The following is a 10,574-nucleotide window of genomic DNA, read 5'->3' on the forward strand; positions in this document are numbered from 1 at the left end:
GGAGCAATGGCCAGCCCGTGGTTTGCCACCCACGGCACAGGGGTTACGGCAGCAGCGGCGGCCGTGCCCGGGGGTCAGAACCCCGGCAGCCCAGCTCGGGAGCTCAGCGCCGGGACCCGAGGGGCTGCGGGGACACCCACACCCGGGGTGCTGGGCTTGGAACCGGGAACTGCCCCGCGGGCCCGGCAGCGCTCCGCCAGGGAAACGAATGACCGTGGCACAGCGGGGAACGCGCACAGAGCCGCGCCGAGGCTCCGACAGCCGGTACCGGCGGATCAACAGCCCGCACCCGCGGGGCCGCGGCGCCGCCTCCCGCCCGCGCCCAGCAGCGGCCCGAGAGCTGCGGGGGCGGCGCCGCCCGGCGCGGAAGCGGAAAGGGCGGGCGGGGCGGCGGCGCCTGGCGCGGTGTGGCCCGGTGTGGCCGGGGGCTCCGCTGGTCGGTCGGCCGGCCGTGGGTGGGTAGGTGCGGGACGGTCGCCCTCCCCGGGCAGCCCGGCATGGCGGAAGCGGAGGCGGCCGGCGACGCGGGGCTGGCTCCGGCCGCAGCCCAGGACGGGGCGGAGCTGGCGGCCGTGATCGGCGCCACCGTGCCCACGGGCTTCGAGCAGACGGCGGCCGAGGAGGTGCGGGAGAAGCTGGGCTCGGCCTCCAGGATCAGCAAGGATCGGGGCAAGATCTACTTCGAGGTCCCGGCCCGGAGCCTGCCCCAGGTCCGTGCGAGCTCCCTGCCCCGCTCCGCCCGCCGCTGTTCCCCCTCTGGCCGGCTCCGTTCGGTTCGGTGCGTCCCAGCCCGTCCGAGCGGAACGCTTCGGTGGCGGAGGCCGCCGGTACGGACCGCATCCCGCACCCGGCCACGGCCGGCCTGGGTGCAGCAGCGGTACCGCCTTTACCGGGGTGTCCGGGGGAGATGAAATGATAGATGGGGTCAGTGCAAAGACGTAAACTGATAACTCATGTGGGGACTGAAGGTGGAAAACTGTAATCTCTGAAACCTCGACGTAAGATGGCAAAATTCTGGCAACAGTAGACACAGTCCCTACGGCACACGGTTAGTAATGTGTCACCTTTTCATCTCTTCCAGGTCCATCGTCTGAGGTCGGTGGATAATTTATTTGTTGTTGTTCAGGAATTCAAAGACTATCAATTTAAGGAAAATAAGGTGAATTACTCTTTCTGTCGATTCTGGGGTTTGGAGTGTTGTTTGGGTTTTTTAATTTAAGACTGGTATCAAAATAGTCTGTTTGTTTAACAAGTTTTTTATTTGTGATGTTATTCTAGTTCTCTTTTTCTGGCTTGTAAATGGAAGTGTGGCCATGTGGTCTAACATCATTTCTGCAGTTAAATACTTTACATTAGCAAAATCTGGGATAAGAGGTGATGCTATGTTTGTAGGTCACAGACATAGAACAGTGAAGTGTTACTTTGGTCACTTAATACACTGTTAGTTGTCTGTATTACAATATAAATGATGAAATCCTGTGGGTCTTGTGATTTTCAGAGTAATTCAATTTAGTTATAGCAAAAACCAGACAAAAGCCTGTAAGTTTTGCTTAAACATGTAGTGGATTAATGTTTAATAAACTACTTTGAGAGACCTCACAATAAAGGATAACTTTTAAAAGGATGGAATAATTTCAAAGCACCACTGTTTCTCTCTTTTAAAGGAAGATGCTCTAAAGGATTTGGAAGAGTTGGTTAAAACGCTACCCTGGACTGATCCGTTGAAAGTTTGGGAGTTGAACAACAGCTTGAAAAAGAAAAAGACAAAACGCAAAAAACACAATCTGCAGAGTCCTGCAAGCAGAGGGAAGCTGAGTGATGCTGGAGAAGAGGGAGGAGCAGACCAAAATAACACGAATGACCAGGAGGACTGTGCCCAAAACGCTGTGGCTGTGGAACCCACTGGTGGCCAGGATAAAGAGAATCCCCAAGGAGTGACATCCAGAAATGGGGTGGAGGAGGAGGAAGATAATGAGCAGTCAGAGGTGAAAGCTGAAGTGCAGGCGAGTTCTGAGAGTGGGAGCAAGGCTGACGAGGGTCAGACGGGTGAAGGAGAGGCCAAGGTGCTGAGGTTCCGAGTGACGTGCAACAGAGCTGGAGACAAGCACAGCTTCACGTCCAACGAGGCCGCCAGAGACTTCGGTGGAGCCGTGCAAGAGCACTTCCAGTGGAAAGCTGACATGACTCATTTTGATGTGGAGGTATAGTGGCATACCTTGGAAATACCTACGTTTCTGCAGCACAAATACTTAGTTCTTGTTTCTGATGCTTAGAGATCTCCAAACTGCCTTCCAGAGACTCTGGAACTGAAAACTGGTAATGCTGAAACTGGCCTCCTCTGAAGTGTTCTTTTCCCTGGCAGCAGCGTGTGTGTCCTCTGCTGCAAGCACTTGCCTTGCTTTCACCTTCCTGTAATGCATTGTTTAATAGCAGTCTAAGTCACCGGGAAATGCTCCAAATGGAAGCTGGTTTTGGGGTGAAGGAGACAGAAGGAGTTAACAATAACTGTCAGGTATTTATTTTCTGTCAGGGGAGAGCAGAGGCTGGGAAAATACAACCAGCACCCCTGGCCTGTTGGTGGTGAGGAACCACTGGTTTTGAGGGGCAGAAAGACCTAAGTTTTTCTTGCAGCTTTACTAAGGGCTGGCCACTGCCCTGGAGTGAGAGTTCACCTTCCTAGTTAAACTGGTCCCCACCACAAAAGATTTTTATTGCTGCTTTTGCAGATGGTTCACTGTGTCTTGCAGGACGTACTCGGCTTCTGCCCCAGACTTACAAACCAAATCTTTTAAGAAGCTGGTGCTATGGTTATAACTTTGAGAGGTCTTGTGCAACAGATTTGGTGTGAATGCTCACCTGAATTCTGTCCTATTAAAATGGTGCTTTGCTTTACTTCCAAGAAAAGCTTTTTTATGTGTCATTCCTGGATTTTAAATTACCATCTAAGATTCTTCTAAGTATTTATTAGGCATTCTGTGGAAAGCTTCTGTTACTCCTGAAATTCACTTCAAGCTTTTTCTTTAGGTTCTTCTGAATATTCACAGCAATGAAGTGGTGGTGGGGATTGCATTAACTGAAGAGAGTCTCCACAGACGGAATATCACACACTTTGGACCCACAACACTGCGTTCCACTCTGGCTTACGGCATGCTCAGGTCAGGGCAGTTACATTGTATTATGCTCAGTTAACAAGTCTTTTTGTTTAAGAAACAGCAGCTTTTGTTTAAGAAATTAAACCTTTTATCTCCCCCACTGCTTCCTCAGAAGCCGTGTCTGTTAATTCTTAAAGAAAATAAATAAACCCTGGAGTTGCTGACACCATGTGCCTTGTAATAAAAGTGGGTGTTTCCCAGACAAGTAAAAGTAAACATTTGCTGTATTAGCCAAGTTTCAAAGTAGTGTACCACGGACTTGAAAGAATTTCACTTCATTTCTGGTTATAAAAAAAATGTAACTAGTGGAAAAAATAATCATGTCTATTTTTTTGTTAGAAGGGTAGAATCAGAGAGATTTAAATAGTTCACTTTCCCTTATGTACAGAAATTCAGCTTTTTAAGACATTTCTCACCATATCTTTTCTTCTGTTCCTCAGACTCTGTGATCCCCAGCCCACAGATATCATAGTTGATCCCATGTGTGGTACAGGTGCGATACCAATAGAGGTGATTCTTCCTTGATTTTTTAAACTTAATTAAACTTGTCTATATTTTAGCTATATTCTATTATAGCTGAATAATATGTGTAAATCTTCTTAGTAATGACTGTATAGTAAGCTCCAGTCTCACCAGTTTTTGAACAGATGCAAATACATTTTTTGTAAATATCCTCATTTTCCTTCCATAGGATGTAGCAGGAAGACGCTAAATCCAAAAGTATTTTGAGCTTAAAGGTGCAAAGTACAGCTATCTGTTACAGAATTCCATATTTCCAGCCATCCACTTAGAGTTGTTTTGTTGTATTCTGTCATGTTTGAGAACTTATTCTGGGTTTTTTCATTCAAGCAATGTTGATGCTAATGTTGCTTATTATTATTTCCCCCGCAGGGAGCTGCAGAATGGCCCTGCTGCTACCACATCGCAGGGGATAACAACCCTCAGGCAGTGAAGAGAGCAGCAAACAACATCAGCTCCTTACTGAGGAAAAACGAGAGTAAGGACAGGTGAGAGGAGCCTGAGGGATTTACCTTTCCTGCAGTGTTGCATGCACAGAAATCCACTTTGCATTGATGCGCTTGAGTGTCTGGTTCTTATTTTCTTGTTTATTTTGTTGCCAACATTGTAGACCTCCCCAGTGTAAAACCCTTCTGAGTGCCATTGTCTGCTTTTGCTCTTGCAGCAGCACTGCCCTGGGCGTTCCCTTGGACGTCATCCAGTGGGACATCTGCAGGCTGCCTCTGCGGACGGGCTCCGTGGACGTCGTGGTGACAGACATGCCCTTCGGCAAGAGGTGAGCTGTGCTGGGGAGGGGCTCCGTGCTCTCCTGGCCAGGCAGCTCCTCCCAGCTCGGTGCTGAACTGGGGTGCTGGGCAGGAGTCATGAGCCCTGTGTTAAAAATGAGCTTGAAGTGACTGTGGTCCTGAATGAGCAGATTGATGTCCGAGACACAGCAACACTGAGCTGGTGCCAGGGGTTGCAGTGGGGATCTGAATGTATCTTGCAGGATAGGGTCGAAGAAGAAGAACTGGGACCTGTACCCAGCCTGCCTGATGGAGATGGGCCGAATCTGCACCCCAGGGACAGGCAGGGCTGTGCTGCTCACCCAGGACAAGAAATGCTTTGCCAAGGTTTGTTCTGTGAGACAAAATCAAACCTATTTACACTTGAAAATACATTGAGGGAAAAATTGTAAGCTGCCATCATTGCAAAAGATACTCCATTTGTAGAGCAATCATTAGTAACACTGAAATTCAGTTTTGGACCTGGGAAGTCCTTTGATGTTCCCGTCAGATGTGATATAGAATAATAAAAATGAACGTTACTGTCCTAACGGCGCTCTTTGGCTGTTTCTGGCCCGCAGGCGCTGTCGCGCGTGGGACACATCTGGCGCAGGGCTCAGACCGTGTGGGTGAACGTGGGGGGACTCCACGCTGCCGTGTACCTGCTGAGGCGCACCTCGGAGCCGGCACAGGACACCAGGCCCTTCTGGTGAGCTGCCTGGAAGACAAGAGACACCTGCAGGCTTTGTGGAATAGCCCGCTGGTAAAGCAGGCACCTGAGAGCATAGGTCTGTCAGTTTGAAAACCAAACAACCTGCGGGGAAATTGTCACACAAATATTAAACCAGGGATCAACTTGAGAGCTGCCAGTTCTACTGTGTGTTCTGAAACCTTATTTGAATCACCTCTGCTCCCTTCTACCCAAACTGAAATTCATTACTGAATTGGTAATTCTTTCCTTGGCTTGAATCTTCTCTTGTATTATTCAGTTAAACGTTTATTTTTTCTGCTTACAGTAGAAAACATGTTGAGGCAGCTCTGGGTGTAACAGTTAATTTATTTACCAAGCTGTATCCTCAAATGACTAACAGTGCTACTAGGACAGTCATCTTAAAGGGTTCAGAGGTAGTATCTCTAATGCAGCTTTCTAATTTATGCCATTGCTCAAATGTAAACTAATAATAAACCAGTATCTGGTTTTTGTGGTCTGATAAGCCGATTCCAGTTGGCAAACAGTATGCTGTGCTACTGGTTCTCTTGCCTGTTACCTCACCTTAGGGCTCATTACCAGTAAATGTCTGATCTGTATTTTAGTGTTCCATTGCCATGGGTGAGGGGATAACACACAGCCCTAGAAAACAATCTGTAGTTAACTATTTGAGGACAGAGGTTCTTTTAGCAGTTATGTTAAAAAGTTCATGGTTTCAGTGTCTACCATGGATGCATCAAGGTGGCAATTTGAATTTCTTAGGTAATTTAACTATCACAGCTATGCTCTCACAGTATTCACAAAAGTATTGTTGCAAACATTTTTTTTTTCTTCTGTGACCATACTAGGATTTCTCAGGCCTCTCACTCAGAGGCTGAAAACAAATTACCAGTTTGCCATTTCCATTACAGTGTGTTCATGCTAAGATTGTGTAACTGTTCAGAGGTGAATTAACAAGTATTAAAGTTTTAGAAGTTTTGCATAAAGAGATGAGTCCTAATTGTGTTGTTTTTCTGGTTCTTGTCCAGACTTTCCAATATCTAGTTTATTTTTCTCAAATTTTAGTGTTTTCATGTCTGTGAGAAAGATAATATAGTGTTTGTGAATCTACAGCTGAAGGATAAGGGACCTGAGATATTTTGGCACCCTGCGATCGGGAGAGGAAGGAACTGGCAGCTTAACTGTTTCTGGCTGAGGAAGAATTGGTTTGTGGCAACCCTGGTTAGCCCAGTGCCTTAGTCACAAGAGCTGTGAACTGAGGCTGCTGGGCGATAAGACACGACAAAGACCTCACAGCTCTCAGTGACGACTCGCGTTCCAAGCGCCCGTTGCCGTTTTCCGTCTATTTGTTAAAATGAGGGTTTGGCGGCTCCGTGCGCCGGCCCCCCTCACGCCGTGCCCCGCCCCCAGAGCGCATGCGCGAGGGGCGGTGCCTGCAGGTGGGTGGGGCCTCCCTCGGTGCCGCCCCCTGGCGCCTGCGCGCGGCGGGCCGGGGCCGCGATGTCGCCGCCAGACCCGGGGCGCCCGGGCGGGGCTGGGCCCGACGCTGGGTCCGGGTCCGCGCTGCGCTCGGTCAACACGCGGGAGCTCTCCGAGGTTGTGTTCAACAACCACAGCCCCCGCTGCGTGCTGCCCGTCTGGCTGGACTTCGAGGGCCGGCCGCGCTGCTACCCGGTGCTGCAGCCGCGCAGCGGGCGCGTCATGCGCAGCTACCGGGGTGGGTACGGCGGGACGGGACGGGCTTGGGCCCGCGGGGCCCGGCTGGGTGAGCTGGTGGCGGTGGAATTTACCCTTTTGCCGTCCCACCACCCCCTTTTTCCTTTCTCTTCCCTTTTTTCCGTCTTCTACTCTTTCCTTTTCCCCTTTTCTCTCTCCGTTTCCTTTGCTCTTCTTTCTTTTCCTTTTCCCTTTTTTCCTTTTCCTTTCCTTTTTTCCTTTCCTTTTCCCCTTTTTCGTCTCCCCTCCCCATTCCTACCAGTGTCTGGGGCAGTGGTAGTGCCCTGTGCACACAGGGCTAAGCTGGAGAGCTTGGTCCCTTGCGAGCAGATGCCCCTCAGAGGCGCTCATTAAAACCTTATGTAATTGGCGCATTCCCACCTTGTTCCCTGCCAGGGCACCTCTGGCTGTTCCGGGATGCAGGGACCTATGACGGGCTGCTCGTCAACCAGCAGGAGCTGTTCGTGGCAGCCCCCAATGTGACCAAAGCTGACATCACACTGCCAGGTAAGGGACAGGACGACACATGCTCCAGGGAATTCTGAACTTGGTCTCTCTGGACCTGTTAGGATTACTGAGAAATCAGATCCTCATGAAATTAAACCTGTTCAGACACTGGAAGAGGTGGTGAGGGGTTGTAGGTAGAACTGTTGTATTGGATGGAGCTAGTGGCAGAGCTCTCTTTTCAAGGGGTCTCTGAGGGGTTTTTGTAGGTGCCTCATGGCAGAACCACATCTATCTCGTGTCTGGGGAGCCCAGCCTGTGGTGGGTCACTGCTGCAGGCTGTGCTCACAGGCTCAGAGCAGCACTGTTGGCATTGGAGCAGCAGCTGGGAGCCCTCGTGACGAGGCTGTGTTGTGCTTGTGTCTGACTGCAGTGTTCACCCTGAAGGAGAGGTGTCTGCAGGTTGTGCGCAGCCTGGTCAGCCCCATGGACTACAGGAAACTGGACATTGTTCAGTCGTTATACGACGAGCTGGAGGATCATCCTGACATTTGGAAGGATCTTCAGCGGCTTTCTCTGGAGAGGAATGAAGCACTGAGGAACTAAATTGTGGAATACAGGATTACTCACTTCAGGCTCCTCATTGCAAACCACTGAGTGAGCAGCGAGAGTTGCCAGGACACACACCAACTGATGCCTCTGTTTAATGTTTTGAAACATAAACTCAATAACTTTGGTGACAGTCAAATCCCAGAGACTGAACAGCACTGGGAGGCATGCTGGGTTCTGATGGTTCAGTTAATTTCTTCATTGCAGGTATTGCAAACTGTAGGGTAAGATCAGGGCAGCTAAATGGAAAATATTCATACAAAGTAATTTTCATTGTATTAGAAAGTAAATTACACCAAGGATTAATTTAGCCCAGACTAATGGTTGTAAGTGTCGTGGGTTTTGTTTGAGTAATTTGTTTTCATGGAATTTCCCTTTCACATGTTGCCTCAGTGTGTCTGTGGGTCACAGAGCATGAGGGGTTTGTACATGAGGTTTGTTTTCTAGCAGTGCCTGAGGGTCTGACAAACGTTACCTTGCTGGAAAGATGATGTGTAAATGCTTGCAGGTTATTCTGCCTCTAACCTTTCCACGTACAAAGCCATGTACTATCTGCTCTAGGTCTGACATGTTTTTACTGTCATCATACCTCAAATGCCTTATTTGCCTTTGTCATAGGGTTCTTGTCTGGCTGATCTCAGCCACACAGACCAGACCCTCGTTTTTGAGCACCCTTGTCCCCCTCAGCTGCTTCCCCAGCAGCCTGTGCAGGGTTCACAGGAGGTAGATGCTTTAAGTTCTGTCTTTTCCCCTCACAGTGCTGTAGTCCAGGTTGTAGTAGGAGGCCTTTTCAGGGAGCGTGGGCCTCTCCAGCTGCCTGTGTCTTCTCAGGATCAATGGGAGCTGTATTGGCTCACACAGCCAGCTCACAAACAGGGCCATGCTTACGACAGGCTGGAGAAGGAGAGATGATATTTCTTTGCCTGTATTCTGTTCCCCACATTTCAGTGGAATGTGCTCTGGTGTGAACACAGAGAGTTTAAAGCATTGTAGTTTAGTGTTCCATTAATTGTCCATCAAGCAAGATGTGGTGCAGCTCAGGTTAGAAACAGATTGGTTAGATTAATTAAAACAGGTTATTTCTGTGAATATGTTTCCCTCCAGTTGTACATTTTAAGAGTAGCTGTGAAACTGAGAATCTCAATGTATTTAGTAAGTATGCAATGTCTCCCTATTTGTAAACGTGTTTCTCTTATATATTTGAAGAAATTGATCTTTGACATAAAAATGGAAATGCATGCTAGCTTTCTGAGTGTAATTCTGTCAGGTAAGTCCCCAGTGCCTCTGTGTTTGTATTCTGTTCATACAGATACTGATGATACTCTGACAGTCGCTGTGGTTGGGCAGTAAACAGACACTTTGGACTGTACAGCCTGCCCAGCCCATTGCTGCAGGGCTGTGCTGTGGCTCTCATGAGCTCTCAGCACAGCTTCAGGCAGCGTCTGGGCAGGAACGGGGCTGCTGTGCAGTTCTGCTCTCAGCACCTCTCACAGATCTCTGAGGGGAAGGTGAGCCCATGCAGGGCTCTGGAGCAGACTTGGGTCCGTGCCCCAGGGAGCCTGAGGCTCGGAGAGTGCTGTTCCCTGCTCCTGACCATTCGTGAGAGCAGGTTCCCCCTGCTGTCTGTGGGGCTGTGCACTGCAGTTAGCATGGCACCATCGCCGACCTGCCTGGCTGCAGCTTTTCCTGTAACCTAGTTGGTGGCAGGGGTTGGGTTTAACAGTCTGTACATGGCACACACCTTCTGGGTATTTCTGAGTTGAGCAGGGTCTGTGATTTCTTGTGTTTCTTATTAGAGTGTATTTTTCTGTTCTGGAGTGCTCCTTTGGATCAAAATAAAGGACTGGAGAAACCCCAGGCGGCTTTAACCCATGAACACTGGGAAATGCAGTCTCCTAGCAGTTACTCAGATGGGTTAGTAACGAGCGTAAGCCCCCATTTACTTGTGGCGGCTGCGTTAGCCCGGGGCGGTTTCAGTCGGTCCAGCACGGCCTCGTTGGCCACCCCGGGAGCAGCAGAGAGAGCCGGTGGGCAGCCCCGGGAGCGGCTGTGCTGTGCGGGAGGCGCCGAACCGGAGAAAGCCCGGGCAAGAAACGCTGCTGACACCGCAGCCCCGGGCACAGCACCCAGCACTGCAGAGTCTGCCCACAGCACGGAAAGGGAAGGCCTAAGAGCAGGCACATACAGCATTGTTTCAGCCTCTATTCAGTCGACTTCAGTTCCCCAGGAAGACCCTGCATTACTTGTGACAGTCGGAGCAGAACCGAAGCCCTACACGCGGTTGGATGTGGTCTTTCCCCTTGTTTCCAGCCGGGGCAAATAGTTCAAATGGTTTCACAAGTTTTTCCAGTACCTAAGGAGAAGAAGTATTTTCTTCCTACTTTTACATAGTTCTTTGCAACACAATTTCAGTCTCATATTGCATCACTTTCAGAGCATTTAGGTGTGTGTCAGAGGGACAGTAAGCAGGGGAAAGGGAGGGGAAAACCCCATAAATGCAACTATTATTGTTGAACTGGTACTACTGATAAAACAGCTTATCCCAAGGCAGTCTTCGAGTTGTCAAATACACTTTTGGTAGTTTTGTTCATTTTTTGCCATTCTTTGATCTTATAGCTACAGCAATATTGCATTTTTCAGTTTTTCATTGTCACAGCAGAG

The 10,574-nt window shown here is 49.4% G+C and overlaps 2 protein-coding genes across 3 annotated transcripts; both read left to right on the forward strand.

The window, feature by feature from the left end:
- The first annotated feature begins 408 nt into the window (after window positions 1-408).
- THUMPD3 (THUMP domain containing 3) lies at window positions 409-6,130 on the forward strand. Of its 2 annotated transcripts, none has more exons than XM_036390921.2 (9): window positions 409-710; window positions 1,082-1,159; window positions 1,665-2,201; window positions 3,025-3,155; window positions 3,593-3,662; window positions 4,044-4,159; window positions 4,336-4,446; window positions 4,660-4,783; window positions 5,017-6,130. In XM_036390921.2, exons 1-9 carry the CDS (start codon window positions 498-500, stop codon window positions 5,146-5,148), a joined length of 1,512 nt encoding a protein of 503 aa, XP_036246814.1. In that variant the 5' UTR covers window positions 409-497; the 3' UTR covers window positions 5,149-6,130. The 2 variants fall into 2 exon arrangements, with proteins under 2 accessions (XP_036246814.1, XP_036246815.1); XM_036390922.2 differs by having other exon boundaries at window positions 4,339-4,446.
- A 479-nt stretch (window positions 6,131-6,609) lies between these two features.
- On the forward strand, window positions 6,610-9,770 carry VHL (von Hippel-Lindau tumor suppressor). The gene is made up of 3 exons (XM_036390924.1): window positions 6,610-6,861; window positions 7,257-7,367; window positions 7,738-9,770. Exons 1-3 carry the CDS (start codon window positions 6,645-6,647, stop codon window positions 7,908-7,910), a joined length of 501 nt encoding a protein of 166 aa, XP_036246817.1. The 5' UTR covers window positions 6,610-6,644; the 3' UTR covers window positions 7,911-9,770.
- The last annotated feature ends 804 nt before the right edge of the window (window positions 9,771-10,574 follow it).

This window comes from Molothrus ater, chromosome 11, assembly GCF_012460135.2.
Source record: "Molothrus ater isolate BHLD 08-10-18 breed brown headed cowbird chromosome 11, BPBGC_Mater_1.1, whole genome shotgun sequence".
NCBI lineage: Eukaryota > Metazoa > Chordata > Aves > Passeriformes > Icteridae > Molothrus > Molothrus ater.